The 18,263-nt window shown below is 39.5% G+C and overlaps 1 protein-coding gene across 1 annotated transcript in view; it reads left to right on the top strand.

The window, feature by feature from the left end:
- The window catches only part of LOC121281548 (gamma-aminobutyric acid receptor subunit alpha-1-like), a 54,026-nt gene that overhangs the window by 23,054 nt on the left and 12,709 nt on the right, over positions 1 to 18,263 (top strand). Inside the window, exons 7-9 of the mRNA XM_041194507.1 lie at positions 4,878 to 5,021; positions 8,757 to 8,909; positions 14,276 to 14,478. Of these exons, the coding sequence (XP_041050441.1) occupies positions 4,878 to 5,021; positions 8,757 to 8,909; positions 14,276 to 14,478 (500 nt within the window). The remainder of the gene's footprint in view (positions 1 to 4,877; positions 5,022 to 8,756; positions 8,910 to 14,275; positions 14,479 to 18,263) is intronic.

Here is an 18,263-nt window from a genome sequence, read left to right as displayed (position 1 = left end):
GACCCCACTACACCTGGATAAGACTGCACATAGATTACACTGGTCCTTTTCTAGGCACTATGTTCCTATTAATATTTGATGCATATTCCAATGGCTGGACGTTTACGAGGTTAGGTCACCAACGGGCAGAATTTAGCCCTTGGCTGGCGGGCAGGCCCGACCGGCTCGGCGGTGGGCAGGCGGCCGAACCAGACCGCTGAAATGGGGCCCGCCGCCATTTTCAGTGGGCGGGCCAATTAAGGCCTGCCCAGCAGCCTGCCTGACAGGAAGCACTATGCGCTTCCTATTCCGGGGGTGGGGAGGGAATCCCCAACTCTCAAAGTGCGCTCTTTCACACATGCGCACGAAAGAGCGCACTGCTCCCTGAGGCAAAGTCCTGTCTCAGGGAGTTTAGTGAAAGGTAAGTAAAGTCAAAAAATAGAGACATTTTAACATTATTAACATGTCCCCCTCATGTGACAATGTCACACAAGATGGGACATGTTGATAACAAACTCATAAAATTTATTAAATTTTTATAAAACAGTAATGAAACTTCATCCAGCCAGTGGCTGAAGTTTCATTAATAATCTACAGGCTGCTGGGGCTCCTGGCCTGCCCACCAGCCTTAAGATTGGCAGGGCAGGGCATTTAACTATCTTAATGAGCCTGTCAATGGCCTTAATTGGCCATTGACAGGTCGGCAGGCGGACAGCTGATTTCGCTGTCCGCCCGCCTTCCTTAAGATTTAAATGGCCTGGGATGACGTCGGGGATTCCTCCCGACATCATCCCACGTCATTTTCCCCTCGGCAAACGGACCCCGCCCCCAAATTGCCGAGGGGAAAATCCTGGCCAATGTCAGATGCGACTATAGAAAAGCTACGCCAAGGCTTTTCTATACATGGATTTCCAGAAGTAATCGTTTCAGACAATGGCACTTCATTTAGTAGCTGGATTTCAAAGATTTGTGAGCGCAAATGGTATCAAACACATAAAGACGGCACTATGTCATCCGTTGTCTAATGGATTAGCTGAGAGAGCAGTACAGACTTTAAAGCTGGGCTGAGAAAATTATCAGGGGGATCATTGGAGACAAAACTTTCACATTTTCAGTTTCCTGTTTCACCATAAAACAACCCCCACACTACTACAGGTTCAACACCTTCAGGGTTGCTTATGAAGCAACGCTTTTGAATGAGATTAAGCCTGGTATTTCCCTATTTGCAGGGGAAGGTGGAGAAATGTCAAGGGAATCAAAAAGCGACTCATGATTTACATAGTTGTGAGTGAGAATTTACTGTTGGTGAAGCAGTGTACGTACAAAACCTTGGTGGTGGATCAAATTGGTTACCTGGTGTAATAGTTTCTGTGACTGGACCCTTGTTGCACCACATAGAAGCGGAGGGCCAGATCACTTGCAAATACATGGATCATTTAAGAAGAGAGATACCCCCAAAAACTGATGTTCCATCTGTAACCATTTTAGAACCCGTGGTCCCTGTTGAAATTGTTCAACCAAGGATAGGCATACCAGATGTCTCTGTCAGAGTAGGTAACACTGAACTGCCTGTGCTTGAAGAGGAACTGGTGCTGCTGTGGTTCCAGATAATGTGGACCCTGTAAGAGATTCAAAAGCCATGGAGTTACATTGTTCCACCTGGATCAGGAAACTACCTGAGAGACTGAACTTACAATTCCATGACCTGTGTATATATTTGTAATGTCATGAAAGTAGATGCTCTTGTAAACACAAACTGTACAAAAAAATATAAAGGGGGAAGAATGTAGTAATTGTAGCTTTACGGAATGTATGTGATGGTGAACATGAATCAGCTCTAAGCTTCTTCTAGTTGTGGAGCTTGATGGAAGGATGTAACTGCTGCTGTAGCTTATAAATAAAGTTTGATGTTTCTAATGAGAATCCTGTGTTTGATGATTCTAATAAGAATACCACGCCCATTCAATAACATCTGAAAAAAACATTTAATTAAATCTTTAATGGCCTTATTAGACCTTTTAATTTTTGGCGAGCGTGCTGCCAAATCCCGCCCGCGCCTGCTGACCGAAATATTGCGCAAGTACATGGTGATGTCGGGATGATCTCCCGATGTTATTGCGCGTCATTTTACGCTTGGGCAGTTTGGGCACACGCCCACCCACTCAGCGAAAAATTCTGCCCATGAATTTAATTTTAAACTTAAAAAACAGCAATTTAGGTTTGATCCCTGGTCCATGTTGAGTTTATTGATATTATGAGATAGTGTTCTACAATCAGCCTCAGTGTCCTGTGTTTAGAGAAAGGAGATTACTGCCTCCACTGCTAATGAGTCAATCGACTCATACTGCACAAACTGATGTCAAGTGAGGGAAAAAAAAATCAGGCTTGGTTGTGATTGTTCTTGTGATTAAATAACCTCTTAACACTCTCTGCTGGGTTCTAGATCCTTAACCATACAGAAATCATATGGAAGATAATTGGCATCTCCATGGTACCCCTGAAAAGTGCCCTTGATTTCAGGAATGTGGGAAGGGGAAAACAAACCGAAAATTGCAACAGTGAAGCAAGAAACAAAAAACAAGCAGCATGTCCTGGGCTCATTTTTGCATATGAAATGTAAATAAAAGAAAGACTTGCATTTATATAGACCTTTTCACCATCACTGGATGTCCCAAAGCACTTTATGCCCAATATTTTTTTGGCAGTGCTGCCACAGTTGTAATATAGGAAACAGAACACTTAGTTTGCACACAGCAAACATCCACAAGCAGCTATGTGATAATGACCAGATGGTCTGCTTTAGTGATGTTGACTGAGGGATAGATTTTGGCTAGAACATAGAGGTAACTACCCCATTCTTCTTCAAAATAGTGCCATGGGATCTTTCATATCTACCAAGCGGGCAGATAGGGCCTCAGATTAACAGCTCATCTGAAAGAAAAAACATCGAACAGTGCAACTGTCCCTCATGCTAAACTGGAGTGCTGGCCTTGATTTTTGTGCTCAAGCCTGGTGTGGAACTTGAACTTGAAACCTTATGACTCAGCAGTGAGAATGCTACCAACTGAGACATAGCTGACACTCGAAAGAAATAGCAGTCATGGAGAAAAAGACAGCTCAGAACAGTGATTTTTTGAAAAAAATCAGTTTAATCAGGGAATCATATAAAACTATACAAATATATTTCTACTATTTCAAAATGCAATCTCGGGAAAAGGAAAATCAGGCAGAATGTAAAAAGGGCTGTTAATTTGGTACTGTCCATTTTGAATTGCTGACAAAATGAATTTTAAACTCATCCACAAATTTGTAGTTAAACTTAATATATTCATCAAAATATAAGACTGTAAAAATTAGATATCTATACTGAACTCAGTAAGTAGTTTCTGTAACAAATTTACAAACTTACTAAATAAACAAGTAACAATTAAAATTGCAGTAACGTTTAACATTAGTTTGTTCCAAAATTGTTTTCCCATTACAAAATTTATAAGGCATGGAAAGGAAGACCTATGCCTGAAAGAATGTCCACAGCATAACAGTGGGTGGGATGAGGTTTCCAACAGCAATTAAAAATAAAATACAAATTTTAACATTTCATTAAGAACACGCCTCTGCTCAGAGTCACATGTGGAGACATGTTTTTTAACACCTTAAAATTCCTTATTTTTTATTTTCAAAACTGTTCATCTTCCTGAGGCAGCTCTGTGTCTCAGGGAACTTTTCCAGTGCGCACCCGCATGCATGCGCAAAGTTTGCGCTTGTCCTCCTCCCCCCCCCCTCCACACACAGGCAGCGCTGGGTGCCGCAGCTCATGTTTCACACTGATCATGCCTTAATTGGCCTGTCAGTGTGAAATCGTGGTCCAGCCCTGATCGTGGATGAGAGCCAGCTTCCCGGCCATTCCTGCCCGCTCTCGCTGAGCCCGGCTAACAAGAGAAAAGTCTTGGCTAATATTGCAATGAGTGGAATGCTTCAAAGCACTGTAGTATTTGACAGCAACTGTCAAACTTCAAGGTTAAGGGTTGATGACTTTATCAGAGTTCTGGTTTGGAGGAGTTATTGAACTAAACCAATAATGAGCAGTTAATTAATTTTAAAATCAGGAAGCACACTGCATGATAACCATTAATAGGTTGGTTTCTCAATCTACCATTTCCAAACTCGTGCTGCATTTTTAGTGCAGTGAGACTGGGGCACTGATCACCGAAAATAGAAATGTATGGTTTCAGTAATGAACCATTTTTACTTCAAAAGGTCACTTTCTTCATTAGTGTTTTTTACCTGAACACTTTTACAAACATGTCAATTATCATCTTTCAACTTGAAGCATGGGAAAGAAAACTATTGTTAGGCTTTTGATTTTGCTGCTGTGTAATTAACTTCTGGATGGCATAGAGTGATGCACTCACCTTATCTTACAGTACATTTACGCAACAACAGTCATGTCAATGTGAATCAGTTTTGCTTCATGCTAACATGTGTCTGAAACCAGATTCAGTACTGGAACTAACTGAGTGAAAATTGTGTATAGTTCTCTTTCCTAAGGAGTGTCATTGTGCTTTGCTCCAGAGTCAACTTGGTTCCTAATTCCAGATTTATACCATGACTTTAGCGTCAGTGGAAATTGACATAATATGCACTACTGCTACTGTTGTTCTATCAGTATATTCTTTGCCTTCATCCATTTGAGAAATCTGTCACTAGTGTTTGCTGCTCCTTAGCTGTCTGGTAAAGAGTGGTATGGGGAAATAAGAACCTATTGAATTGTGACAGATGGTGTGAATGAGTAGTGAAGTGTGTTACTGCAATTGTCCATTGTGCACATTTTGCAACTATGTTCACAATGCTACGATATACTCAACAATTAACCCATTTCACCTTCTGTTTCCAAACAGATGCATACACAACATCAGAGGTCGTGTACACATGGACACACGGAGCATCCCAGTCAGTTGTTGTTGCTGAAGATGGTTCTCGATTGAATCAGTATGACTTAATGGGACAAAGCGTGGGAAAAGTAATCATTAAATCCAGTACAGGTATATATATGTATAATGAAAATAGCCTTTGTTTTATTTGGTGTCAGTTTGTTTTTACTGTTTCTATATAGGCATTGGCAGAGAGAAAAATGAATAGCATCTTCACTCATTGTGCTCTTTTGAAAATGATAGCCATTCAGAGAATAGACCTTGATGGTTCCTTTTATAAAACAGGTTCTGTAACAACATATGCTCGTTCAGTAACAAAACCCTTACAATAACAATATACTGTGACCTCTAATATAACATGCATGGTTTATGACCTTGCTTGGGTAAATGCAGAACCCTCTCTATGATTTGGCATTCACAATCTAGTGTATTCAATGTCTGATACATTTTGTTTATGGATCTCACAACCTCTGGTAACAATTTAAAATAATTCATCCCAACCCAAGTTATTGTATACTTTCCACGCTTCCTCTGTTTATAGTCTCCTTGTGGCATGAGCCACACCTTGAATTAGAAGATGATTAGAACAATCTGTTATGTGGTTGGGCATAAATTTTACATGTGTACAAAGCATTTATGAGCATTTGTTAAACACTTTATGTTTGAGGACATGGATTTTAACAAGATCCAAAAGTCAAAATTCCACCAACCAACAGGAGTGATGGTAATTTCCAGATTTTATTAAAATGAATAGTGAAACAATCCCCGAATTACAAGCAGCATCAGCCAACTCCACTTGTTCAATTTCAAGTGAAATGGGACCAAAGTCAAACAATATGTTACTTACTCAGCAGCATCAGCTTTGACAAGCCTTGGCTCAAAATGGTGCTTGGGCAATAGCGTCTTTGGCAATAAAGGAGCTCCAACTTCCACCTTACTCAACAGTCCAACACAAAACTCAAAGCATTTTATTCTCCAGCATACCCTGTGTTTTATACATATAAACTCAATTTTTAAAAATCCAAAATGTTGCATTTGGCAATGATCACGTTGGCTACAGATCTAAACACTTGAGGGTAGTCTGAGCTGGGTGACTGATTGAGATAAAGAGAAGACAAAATGACAGATGTGTTAAATGTGAACTCTGTTATTGCTTAAAATCATCACACTATTTAACAGCTTGAAATCAATCATCTCTGAAAAATGTGACATTTTTAGACACACACATTATGTGAGTACATCTTAATGTTAGGACTCGCTTACATACTGCTTTCTTTGGTTGACAATACTCTAATTATTAGGTTAGCATAAAAATGCCAGAACAGTGTAAAGGCAAAGCAAAATCTAACATTTTAATCTAATCCAGCTACACTGCATAATTTTTCAATTTCAAAAGTCTACTTGTGCCTTTCTGATAGAAATTAGTGATCCCATTTTGTCGTTGCATTATCTCCTAGGTCCGGATTTTTGGGTCAGGAGCGCAGAGACAGGATATTGCCCAGCTCCGCCAACCCGACCAGGGGAAAAGAGGCCCAAAAGGTCAAATTTTCATTCCTGGGGCAGGCTGGATTAGAATTTGGAAGCCTGCCTCTGTGCTAAGGCACTTTGTTGAATTTATTAGCAAATGAAAACAAAAAACAGCCCTCACTCCTCTCCACTCCTTCTCTGCCCAAACAATCCCCATGCCCCATCCATGCCAACTCATGCTACCCTATGCACCTATACACACCCCCATGACTCCACATACCTTCTATGCCAACCCGTGCCCACCCACTCATCCCCATAGTCTTTTATAACTTCTATGCCAACTTAGTGCCAACTCATGCCAACCCATGCCATCCTTACCCTCTTCATGCCAGCTCACCTAGTATCCACAATGGGCAAAACTCAGGAGCCATGCTGACATAAAATGTTGTGTCTGTTGATCATGTCACAATTTTAAAAAAACTCTCCATAAAAAACTCATTCAATACATAGAAATTCCTTTAACTAATCTCTTATGAGAACCAACATTTATAATCTATAATCGCTTGGAACCATCAATCGAACTGATCATTTAATAGGCATCCCACTGTGATAATATTAGGTTGTAAAATCAGTCATGCAACACAAATCCGACAATGATAATCCTCAGGCTTATGTCAACAAACAGAGTGAAATGTTAGCAGAATGAAATGTCAAGCGCTTTTTTTTTAAATTCCACACTTTTTTTAAAATTCAAAGCCTGGCAGAATTAAATCCCTTGGCAGCTCAAGAGTTCCAATGAGCTTTGACAGTCTCAATGTGTTATGACAGTTCTTTGACAGTTTTGACAGTTCTTTGATATCTTGGACATTCTGATGAGTTTATGTACTTTTTACATGCAATCATGTCTAAATTTAACAATCCCAAAGGGCACCTAACCTACCCAAAGGATGTCCTACCTCTCCCAAAAGGAACTTTACCTTTCCAAAAGGTGTCCTGGGACTACATCCTGGGACTACATCCAAAGGGGTACCTTACCATGGCTATCCAAGTGAACCCATAAGGTTCAGACCTGCTCCTAACTGGTCTAATCTGTACATTTCAGGTTTCAGACACCTTCAGACACCAAAATCACACATGAGTGGAGTCAGATGCTGATTTATATGAGCAGCTGCCTCTGTGAACTAATTAGAACCTGCCCCAACCACCTCCCTGTGAAAACGTTGATGGCCAAGTTCAGGGACGGGGTTTTCGGATTCAGGCCTCTGCCAGCATTTTCACACAGATAGAGAGCCTTTCCATCTGTGTGAAAATGCAGGCCTTAATGTCCTTTTCAATTAGCAAAAAACAGTTTTCAGAAATGTTTTATGACATTTTTAGAGGAAGAGATTTGAAAGAAAAGAAAAACTAGCTTTTATATAGTGTCTGTTATGACATCAGGACATCCCAAAGTGCTTTACAACCAACTAAGTACTTTTGAAAGTAGGAATCACACTGTCCAATTTTCTCTCAGCAAGGCTCCACAGACAACATTGCCAGACAATCTATTTAATGGTGTTGATTGAGGGATAAATATTAGTCAGAACATGGCAAGAACTCCCTTGCACCTCTTAAAACTAGTGCCATGGGAATTTTAGCATTCAACTGAGAGGCCAACTAGGCCCTTGGTTATAATCTCATCTGGAAGATGGCAGCAAACTGTGCCAAGTGTCAGCCACGATTTTGTACTCAAATATCCAGAACAGACAGTCAACTCACGACCTTCTGGTTCAGAATTGAGAGCCCAACCACTGAGCCAGATCTGACACTAAGATGTACCATTTGGGATATATTATGCCCAACATAACTTTTAGTTCAGCATTTCAGAAATCTTTCCTATATTCAGTGTTTATTTTATTTTTGTTGGAAAATATTTAATTCCTTTGTGCAACACTTTTTGTGTATGTTTGTGGCAGGGAATATTTATGCTGTTTTCAGAAGAAAAATATCAATGCTACGGAATGGAACTTTTAATATTTTTTTCATCCGGTGATAACATTATGCATTCCTAACTTGGGTATGTAATGGACTAAATATAGAGTAAACACTGTAAAGTTGATAGGCCAAGAAAACAGCTTCTACAGCACCAGTGTCACATTTATATTTCTTACACTTGTGATCCCTTGGATTGACATATTATTTATGGAAATAAGACTGAAAATTTACATTGTTATCAGTCACAACTATGTTACTATTTTGAATATATTTTATTTAAATTGCACATTTTCTGCCTACTATATTGACAGTTATGTGAAGGAATAGCCTACACTTGATACTTCTGAGTTGCAGAGGAGTGATAGTTGATATGCTATCTTGTTCTAATTCTGCGTTTTATATTTCCAGGTGAATACGTGGTCATGACTGCTCACTTTCATTTGAAGAGAAAAATTGGTTACTTTGTAATTCAAACATACTTACCATGCATCATGACAGTTATTCTCTCACAAGTGTCATTCTGGTTAAACAGGGAGTCTGTCCCTGCAAGGACTGTCTTTGGTGAGTTGTTTGGAAAAGTTGCCTGCAAACAACTTTGGATGTTGCACATAATTCTCTTAAGTTATGCCAATGTCAGTCTACCCAAAATTTTTTTTTGGTTAAGTTCTCCAATCTTTGAAATATTCTGCTGTTCATGGTGAAAAATGCCACTTTCCATGCAATGTCAGCTTCAAGCTTTGGTGCAGAATAAACTGCCTCTGCACAGCCAGTATTGGTTTCACATTCTTGTGGCCTCTCTTAGCGAGAGTGACACTTAGTGTGAATTATTAATTAGTTGTTAGTATTTTTGTGCTATGGACTAAATTAAGTAAGAACTAGGTTGAGACATGCTCAAACTGAGTACTTGTCCAAGCCTTTAGCAAAAATCCAGTGCAAATTTATTGCAGTAGCTTCCCTACTTGCTGTAAATGATTTGAGCTTTGGTGACCTCAATTCAATGCATAAATATGGTGTGACATGTTTGGAAGTTAGCTGTCGATATTTAAGAAGATTTAGAGATGGTTGTAGAAGAATTAGGAATGTCACATTGGTAGAGTACAGATGCTTTTCTGAGGTTGGTGTTAAGGCATATTATTAGACAGTATGGTGGAAGCTTTATTTGCACTTAATCCTTAATTGGTCTGTCATTGGTTTGCCCAGTGCCAACACTAGAGGGTTGATTTCCTGAGTTCACACCGCTGTCAGGAGCTGGGCCTAGTGATTGTGCAGATTTGAAGATTGGGCAGGTGCTGCCCGTGATTTGCTGCCTATCAAAATGGATGGACAGAAAATTAAGGACTGTGCACCCACAGTTTCCCAATATGAGCCACCAGTGAACAAGGCTTCCCACCATTCATGAAAAACTGGAAATGTCTCCTTATGAATAAAGATTAGAAAAATATGTCCTACCTTAGAATAATGATTATTGCCTTAATGAGCATCAACATCACTGACTAATTTGCATCTCTAATAAATGGATAAAATACTTGAATGTTGAAAAGGTTGCCTTCAATTTAAGACTACGGCCGGGATTTTCCAGCTCTGTCGCGGGTGAGGCGACGCTCCAGCCAGAAGTCCATTGACTTGCGGCGGGACTGGAAGATTGCGGTGGCAGGCGGGTGCAGAAAGTCCCGCTGTACATCTCATTCAATTTTTATATATTCATGAGCTAAGTTTCTGCAACAAGAATGGTTATAACTTAAAACAAAATACTGCAAGAGGTTTTACAAATTGTTGCACTTCATGTCCAAGTAAGCTAAATGGACTGTTGACCTAGAGTTGCTGAGAAATATATCATCAAGTAAGGTTAAGTGAAACCATTTATAAAGTACCACATTTTGAAAACTGGATTATTCAAATCCTTTCAAATGTAAAACAGTATCTTGATTATGGAGTGGATTTTCAACTGTGACAATATTTTTGGAAACTATTACCGGTACGGCATTTTGTGCCAATAATATACAGAATTTGGTATTTTACGCAGAACTAATTATGAAGGAACATAGGTACATAGGAACAGGAATACATCAGTTAATCCCTCCAGCCTTTTTGACCATTCTATGAGATGATAGCTGATTCCAACCTAACTCAATATATCTACCTTTGCCCCATATCGTTTAATACCTTATGGAAACAAACATGTATCAATCACAAATTTAAAATTGACAATTGATCAAGCATCAATTGCCATTTGCAGAAGAGAGTTCCAAATTTCTACCATCCTTTGGGTATGGGAGTGTTTCATAATTTCACTTCTGAAATCTCTGGCCCTAATTTTCAGACTATACCCCCTAGGTTTCCCATTCAGAGGAAATCATTTCTCTCTACCTATCCTATCTGGTACCCTCCATAAATCAAGAATTTCAATCAAATCACCCCTTAAACTTCTAAATCCCAGGGAATACAACCCTAGATTGTGTTATCTGTTTTTGTAATTTAACCTTTGGAGTCCATGCATCATTCTGGAAAATCTACACTGCATTCTCTCCAAGGCCCAGAACCCTTTAATTCCTTTATTCTTTAACAGAATATGGGTATCACTGGCCAAGCCAGCATTTGTTGCCTATCCCTTGAACTGAGTGGCTTGCCAGGCCATTTCAAAGGGCAGTTAAGAGTCAACCACATTGCTGTGGGTCTGGAGTCACATGTAGGCCAGATGGAGTAAGGATGACAGATTTTCTTCCCTAAAGGACATTAGTGAATCAGATGGGTTTTTGCAACAATCAGTTATAATTGTCATGTTCACATTAGCTTTATATTCATTTTTAATTGAACTGAAATTTCACCAGCTGCAATGGTGGGATTTGAACCAATGTCCCCAGTCTGGTCCTCTGGGTTACAAGTCCAGTGATATTACCACTACATCACCACCTCCCTAACAGTACTCTAGGTGTGGTCTAACCAGAATTTTGTAAAGCTGAAGCATGACTTCTACTCCCTTGTATTCAAGTTCTCTAGATATAAAGACCCCACTCCATTTGCCTTTTTGAATATTTCCTGTTCCTGTTTGTGACATTTTACAGATTTATGTACCTGAACCCCCAAGTCTCTTTGGACACCTCCTCTATTTCTAGTTTTTTGTCATTTAGAAAGTACCCTGTTTGATCCTTTTTTAGATCCAAAGTGCCTACATTGAAATTCTATTCCACCATCTAAATTACTAATAAATATAGATGTAGTAATAATGGTTTAATTTAGTGTATAATGTACCTTTAAGAATAATACTTGTTAGGCAAGATCACATGATCTGTAGTAACCAACAGGAGAGTAGCAGGGGCTACCTCAGCAATCAGTGTATAGATAGAGTTAGAGTTGAAAGCACACATGTAGTTGCTGCTGAGTACATGTTTCCACCCAAGAAGATCAACTCTATCATTAATAGTACAACTCGGCCACCCTACAACAATGGTGAATAGTTGAGGTACCAACACAGAGCATTGTGGGATACCACTAGTTTCATCCTCCCTATTAGCGTACCTGCCTATTATCTCCACTCACTGTCACCTGTTGCTCAGCCAATTTTCTAATTATATCAATAATTTGCCTTCAACTCGATGAACCTCTCTTCTGGAAGTTCATACAAATAACCTTCATAGTCATTCCCCTGCCCAGTACTTTAGTCAGCTCTTCAAGAATTCAGTCAGCTTCATCAGGTGCGACCTACCTTTTACAAATTCATGTTGGTTCTCTCTGATCAAACAAAAGTTATCGAAGTGTTCAGTCACCTTGCCTTTAATTACCTATTCTAATAATTTCCAAACAATAGATGTTAGGCTAATTGGTCTGTAAGTCCCTGGTTTCCCTCTGTCAGCTTTCTTACAAGTTGAGTGTCATGAACAATTTTCCAAGCTAAAAGAACAGTTGCGGAATTGAGAGAACTTTGTAAGCTTATAGTTAGAGCATCTATATTCTAAACTAAATAATTGTGAACTTAAATTAAAGAAATTTCTTCATTACAGTTTAGTGGAGTAAATATGGGATTGAACCACATCTGTGTGAAGCCAATCGACAGCACACTGAGCAGCCCCACAGCAATAAAGCGCTGTTGGGCTCATTAACAAGGGCAGAGTGGGTCTTCTGTCCCTCATTGGAGCAGAAGTCTCACCTTCTGGAGCTGCCAGCCAATCTGATTGGCTGGCAGCTCCATCAGTCCCAGCAGCACGAGGAGAGTGTCAGTGGCAGCTCCTGGGACTGCCGCTGAAGAAATGACTCCCAAGGCCTAGTATCCTCGATGCAGGTGCGTTCGGGGTCTTGGGCCAGGAGGATTTGGGAACATTAAAGAGAGGGGCAGTGGCAGGGGAGAGGGTGTGTTTAAGAGAGGGAGCAGGTAGGAAGGAAGGAAGGGTTCAGTCTAAGGGAGGCCACCCTATGATGAGTAAAGGGCAGCCCCTGAAGAGCGACCCCGCCTCTCTTTCTCACCCTTTAACCATTTGAGGTTAAAAATTGGGCTTCCTGCTCCTGCCCTGTTGCCCACGCCAAACATATTAACAAGCTCTGAAGAAGAGTCATACGGACTTGAAATGTTAACTCTGTCTTTCGCTCCACAGATGCTGTCAGATCTGCTGAGCTTTCCAGCATTTTTTGTTTTTGTTTCATATTAACAAGCCTAATTGACCCTTAATATGGTAGGTGGGCTCCCAATTTCAGCACCCTCCAGCTCCCCGTGTTATGGGGGTGAGCTCGGGGGTGGGATGAGGCCCCCATCCCCACGAGAAACACTCCCACTGGGAGCACATAAAATTCAGCCCATGGTATCAGCTGAAGCATTCAGTTGGGAATTGGAGCAATTCCTATTTCAGCTGAAAGTAGAATTATACAGATTTAGAATGAAGGGTCAGGTTAGGCATAGGAATGAAGCTTGAATGCTGGAGCATGTTGAATAGTTTGATGGCTTTTCCTCATATTTTTGTGCTTATGTCATTGAAATAATGAATCTTCTTACTTTAGCATGACTGAGATTAAAAGGGATTTTGTGTTCTCTGTTTAAAATTAGAATGAACACAATTGGAAGACAATGTTGAAAATGAGTGCTGCAATAATGCACTGAAACTTAGAGTGGTAAAAACAGATATATTCTTGAAATTAGCATATATAACAGTTTATTGATCCTAGCTAGATCACCTGCGGAAGCCTGATAAACAGGAGTGATGGAGAGAGGGAAAAATCCTCTCTGAATGAACTTGGTCTGTTTTTGTCTGATCCCTAGCAGTTGGTTACAGAGCAGCATGGCATGGCCTTCAGAGAATGTTATGTTTGCCCTTTCCATTGTGAATTGGGATGAAAACAACAGAAGGAAAAGTGGGTGAGGTGGGTCCTTGCTAAAAATAAATATCCTGTTATTCATCTGGGGTCCTCAAGAGATAATATACTTCAATTCAAGTTTAGTTGGATAACCTCTACGTCATTGCAGTGACCATTTTCTAATGTGCACATAAATTTAATATCAAGATGTTTCTAAAATAGTGCTATATTGCTGGATGTAGTGGAAATAAATAGTGAAACTTCTCATGTTGGAAGAGACATGTCAATTTTGTGCTAAAATTATCACTGAGAAGGATTTAACTCCCATGGCACAATATAAATTCGTAGCATATAATGAAGCATTATTCAAATTATCTATATATCACTAGACTTATGATTGCTTGAAAATACATTCCTAAACATGTTACAAATGTAATGATCATTTATACAAAAATGGCAGCAACATTGAGTGCTAAATCATCAAAAATATGAGCCTGTTGCTATATTACAAGAGTCAGTCCGCAGTGCTATTGTACCACATTATTCATAGATCAGGGTTTTTTTTTCACTGAGTGTTACATGAAGCAAATTTACACATATCACATTAAATTATTCCAGTTAAATGTTTCTTATTGTGTCTTATTCAGGGGTCACAACGGTATTGACAATGACAACTCTAAGTATCAGCGCCAGGAACTCACTCCCCAAAGTTGCATATGCAACCGCTATGGATTGGTTCATTGCCGTTTGTTATGCTTTCGTGTTTTCTGCACTTATTGAATTTGCCACAGTGAACTACTTCACAAAGAGGAGTTGGGCTTGGGATGGAAAAAGTTTAGTTCCTGAAAAGGTAAAAAGTATACCTGTATTTTTGTTTAAATAGTATAAACAAGACTGCCGAGATCCTCCTTTATAAAATGTGTTATGGCTAAAGACTGTGGGGGGAAAATTTGTTTGTGTAGTAGAACATTTGATAGAGGGTCAGGTTTGAATGCTAGAGCAAGTTGAATGGTTCAATGGTCTTTCTTTATGTTTTTGTGCTTATGTCATTGAAATAATGAAACTTCTTTCTTTAGCATGACTGAGATAACTGAGATAAAAGGGATTTTGTGTTCTTTGTTTGAAATTAACTAATTAAAATTAAGGACATCTTCTCGCAGTTGGAGCGAAACCTGGAGTGGAAGTGGGAGGAGGAGGACTCAATTATTGTGGTCCACACAGGAACCAATGACATAGGTAGAACCAGGAATTATGTTCTGCTAAGGGAATTTGAGGAGTTAGGGACCAAATTAAAATGCAAAACATCAAAGGTAATCATCTCTGGATTGTTACTTGAGCCACGCACTAGCGTCAAGCAGATTACAGAATTAAACATATAGCTCAAAGAGTGGTGTGGGAAGAAGGGGTTTTGAATTTTTGAGGCATTGGCATCAATACTCAGGAAAGAGTGAGCTATTCCATTGGGATTTGAACTGGGCTGGGACAGGGCTTTAAAATAACAGAAAGTGTTTGTGGTGGCGGGAGGGGAGGGTTTGGGTGCAGGGAGATCTGGAATCCAAAGGGAAAGGTTGAGCTATCAGAGCAACATAGCAATGTGGGTAAAGACAAGCAGAGTGGGACAGGAAAGGCGAAAGTGCTTAACAAAAATTGTGCATCGGCAAATAAGGACATTGCAGGGAATAAAAGTAAAAAATAGAAATGAAAGGTTCTTTTTCTGAATGCATAAAGCATCTACAATAAGACAGATGAACTAACGGCACAAATAGTGGTAAATGATTTCAATTTCATCATCATTACTGAGACAAAAACAGAATTACCTGGAAAAACTCAGCAGGTCTGGCAGCATCGGCGGAGAAGAAAAGAGTTGACATTTCGAGTCCTCATGACCCTTCAGCAGAAGGACTCATGAGGACTTGAAACGTCAACTCTTCTTCTCCGCCGATGCTGCCAGACCTGCTGAGTTTTTCCAGGTAATTCTGTTTTTGTTTTGGTTTTCCAGCATCCACAGTCTTTTCTTTTTATCATTACTGAGACATGGTTACAAGATGATCAAGGATGGGAAATAAATATTCCAGGGCACACAGTATTTCAGAAGGACAGACAGAATGGCAGAGAGAAAAAATGACATAAGGATGTTTGTGAGAAAAGATCTGGCCTCAGAAGATCATGAAGTAGAATCAGTGTGGGTGGAAATTAGAAACAGCAAGAGTTGGAAAATCACTGTTGGGAGTAATTTATAGGCTGACTAACAGTACTTATACCATTGAACAGCATTACACAATACATTTTTGGAGCTAATAACAAAGAAAACATAATAATTATGGGTGACTTTAATCTTCATATAGATTGGGACAATAAAATTGCAAGAATGGTCTAGAAGATGAGTTTGTAGAATATTTTCATGACATTTCATGAGAGTTTTTTGGAGCAATACATTGTAGAAATGACTGGGGATAAAGCTATATTCGATCTAGTGTTGTGTAATGAAGCACGGTTAATTATCAATGTTATGCTGAAAGATCCACTGGGAAATAGTGATCATAATACCATTGAATTCCATGTTAAGTTTGAAAGTGACAGACTCCAATTGCAAACAATAATCTAAAACTTAAACAAAACCAATTACATAGGTGTGAGGGGAGAACGGGTTAATGTTAATCAGGTAAATAGATTAAAAGGTATGGAGATAAATGAACAGGGGGAAACATTTAAAGAAACAATTCAAAATGTTCAACAACAATACATTCTATTGAGGAACAAAAACTCAGCAAGAAAGACCCATCCGTGGCTCACCCAGGAAATTAAGGACATTGTTAGATGAAAAGAAGAGGCTTACAATGTTGCAAAATAACAATAGCAAGTCTGAGGATTGGGAGTGTTTTAGAAACCAGAAAAGGGCCACCAAAAAGTTGATAAAAAGGGAAAAATATAGAATATGAGAGCACACTAGCCAGAAATATAAAAATAGATTGCAAGAGCTTTTATATGAATATAAAGAGGAAGAGAATAGCTAAAGTAAACACTGGCCCCTGAGAAGCAGAAACAGGAGAAATTATCATGGGGAATAAGGAAATGGCAGAGACATTGAAAAAAACATTTTGTGTCTGTCTTCATAGTAGAAGACATGAGTCTCATACCATAAATAGACAATAACATAGGTGCTAAAAAGAGTGACGAAATTAGGAAATTAATATCAGCAGAGAAAAAGTTTTGGTGAAACTTAAGAGACTACAATTCATCAAATCCCTGGGACTTGATGGCCTACACCCTGGGGTTCTAAAAGTGTGAGCTTTAGAGATAGTGGATGTTGTGGGTATGATTTTCCAAAATTCCTTAGATTTGGAATGGTCCCATTAGATTGGAAGTTGGGAAATGTTACAGCACTTTTCAAGAAAGGAGAGAGAGAAGAAACAATGAGGCATAGGCCAGTTAGCCTGACACCAATTGTTGGGAAAATGCTGGGATCTATTATTAAGTAAGTCTTAAGAATGCACTTAGAAAAGCAGATTGGAACAAGTTAACATGGTTTTACTGAAGGAGAATTCTGTTTGACAAATCTATTGGAGTTTTTTGAGGATACAACTAGTAGGGTAGATAAAGGGGCACTGGCAGATGTATTAAATGTCAAAAGGCATTTAATAAGGTGCCACAAAAAAAGGTTAATAGGCAAGATAAGGGCTCATGGGGTTAAGGGTAATATTTTAGCATGGCTAGAGGATTGGTTAAGGGATAGAAAGCAGAAAGTGAGCTTCTTCAAGTTGGCAGGCAGTGAATAGTGGAGTGCCAAAAGGGTCAGTGCTGGGGCATCAGCTATTCACAATTTATATTAATGACTTCGATGAAGAGGCAGAGAGTAAAATATCTAAGGTTGCTAAAATATCCAAGCTAGGTGGGAAGGTAAGCTGTGTGAAGGAGACAGGGAGGCTGCAAATAGATATAGACAAGTTAGGTGAGTGGGCAACAAGATGGCAGATGGAGTATAATATAGGGTAGTGTGAAGTTACTCCCTTTGGTCATAAGAATAGAAAAGCAAAATATTTTTTAGAAGGTGTGAAACTTGTAAGTGTTGATGTTCAAAGAGCCTTGGGTGTGCTAGCACAATGAATGCAGAAAGTTAACAAACAGGTGCAGTGAGCAATTAGGGAGGCAAATGGCATGTTGGCCTATATTGCAAGGGGATTGGAGTGGAAGAATAAAGAACAGTTGCTGCAATTGTACAGAATTTTAGTGAGACCACTTCTGGAATGCCGTTTTGGTCTCCATATTTAAGAAAGGATATACTCACATTGGAGGTGGTACAGTAAAGGTTCACTAAATTTGTCCCTGGGATGAGTGGGTTGTTCTACGATGAGAGGCTGAGTAAATTGGGTTTATATTCTCTGGGGCTCAGGAAAATGAGAGGTGATCTCATTGAAACCTACAAGATTCTGAAGGGATTTGATAGGGTAGATGCAGAGAGATTGTTTCTGCTGGTTGGGGAATCTAAAACATGGGGCCTCAGTCTCACGATAAGGACCCAATCATTTTGGGCTAAGATGGGGAGAAATTACTTCAATCGAAGGGTTGTGGGGTCATACCTAGCACAAAGGAAGATGATTGTTGTTGTTGGAGGTCAGTCATCTCAGTTCTAGGACA

The sequence above is a fragment of the Carcharodon carcharias genome, chromosome 8 (assembly GCF_017639515.1).
Source record: "Carcharodon carcharias isolate sCarCar2 chromosome 8, sCarCar2.pri, whole genome shotgun sequence".
NCBI lineage: Eukaryota > Metazoa > Chordata > Chondrichthyes > Lamniformes > Lamnidae > Carcharodon > Carcharodon carcharias.
The sequence above is the reverse complement of the archived record's forward strand: the minus strand, read 5'-3'. Positions and strand labels throughout refer to the sequence as shown.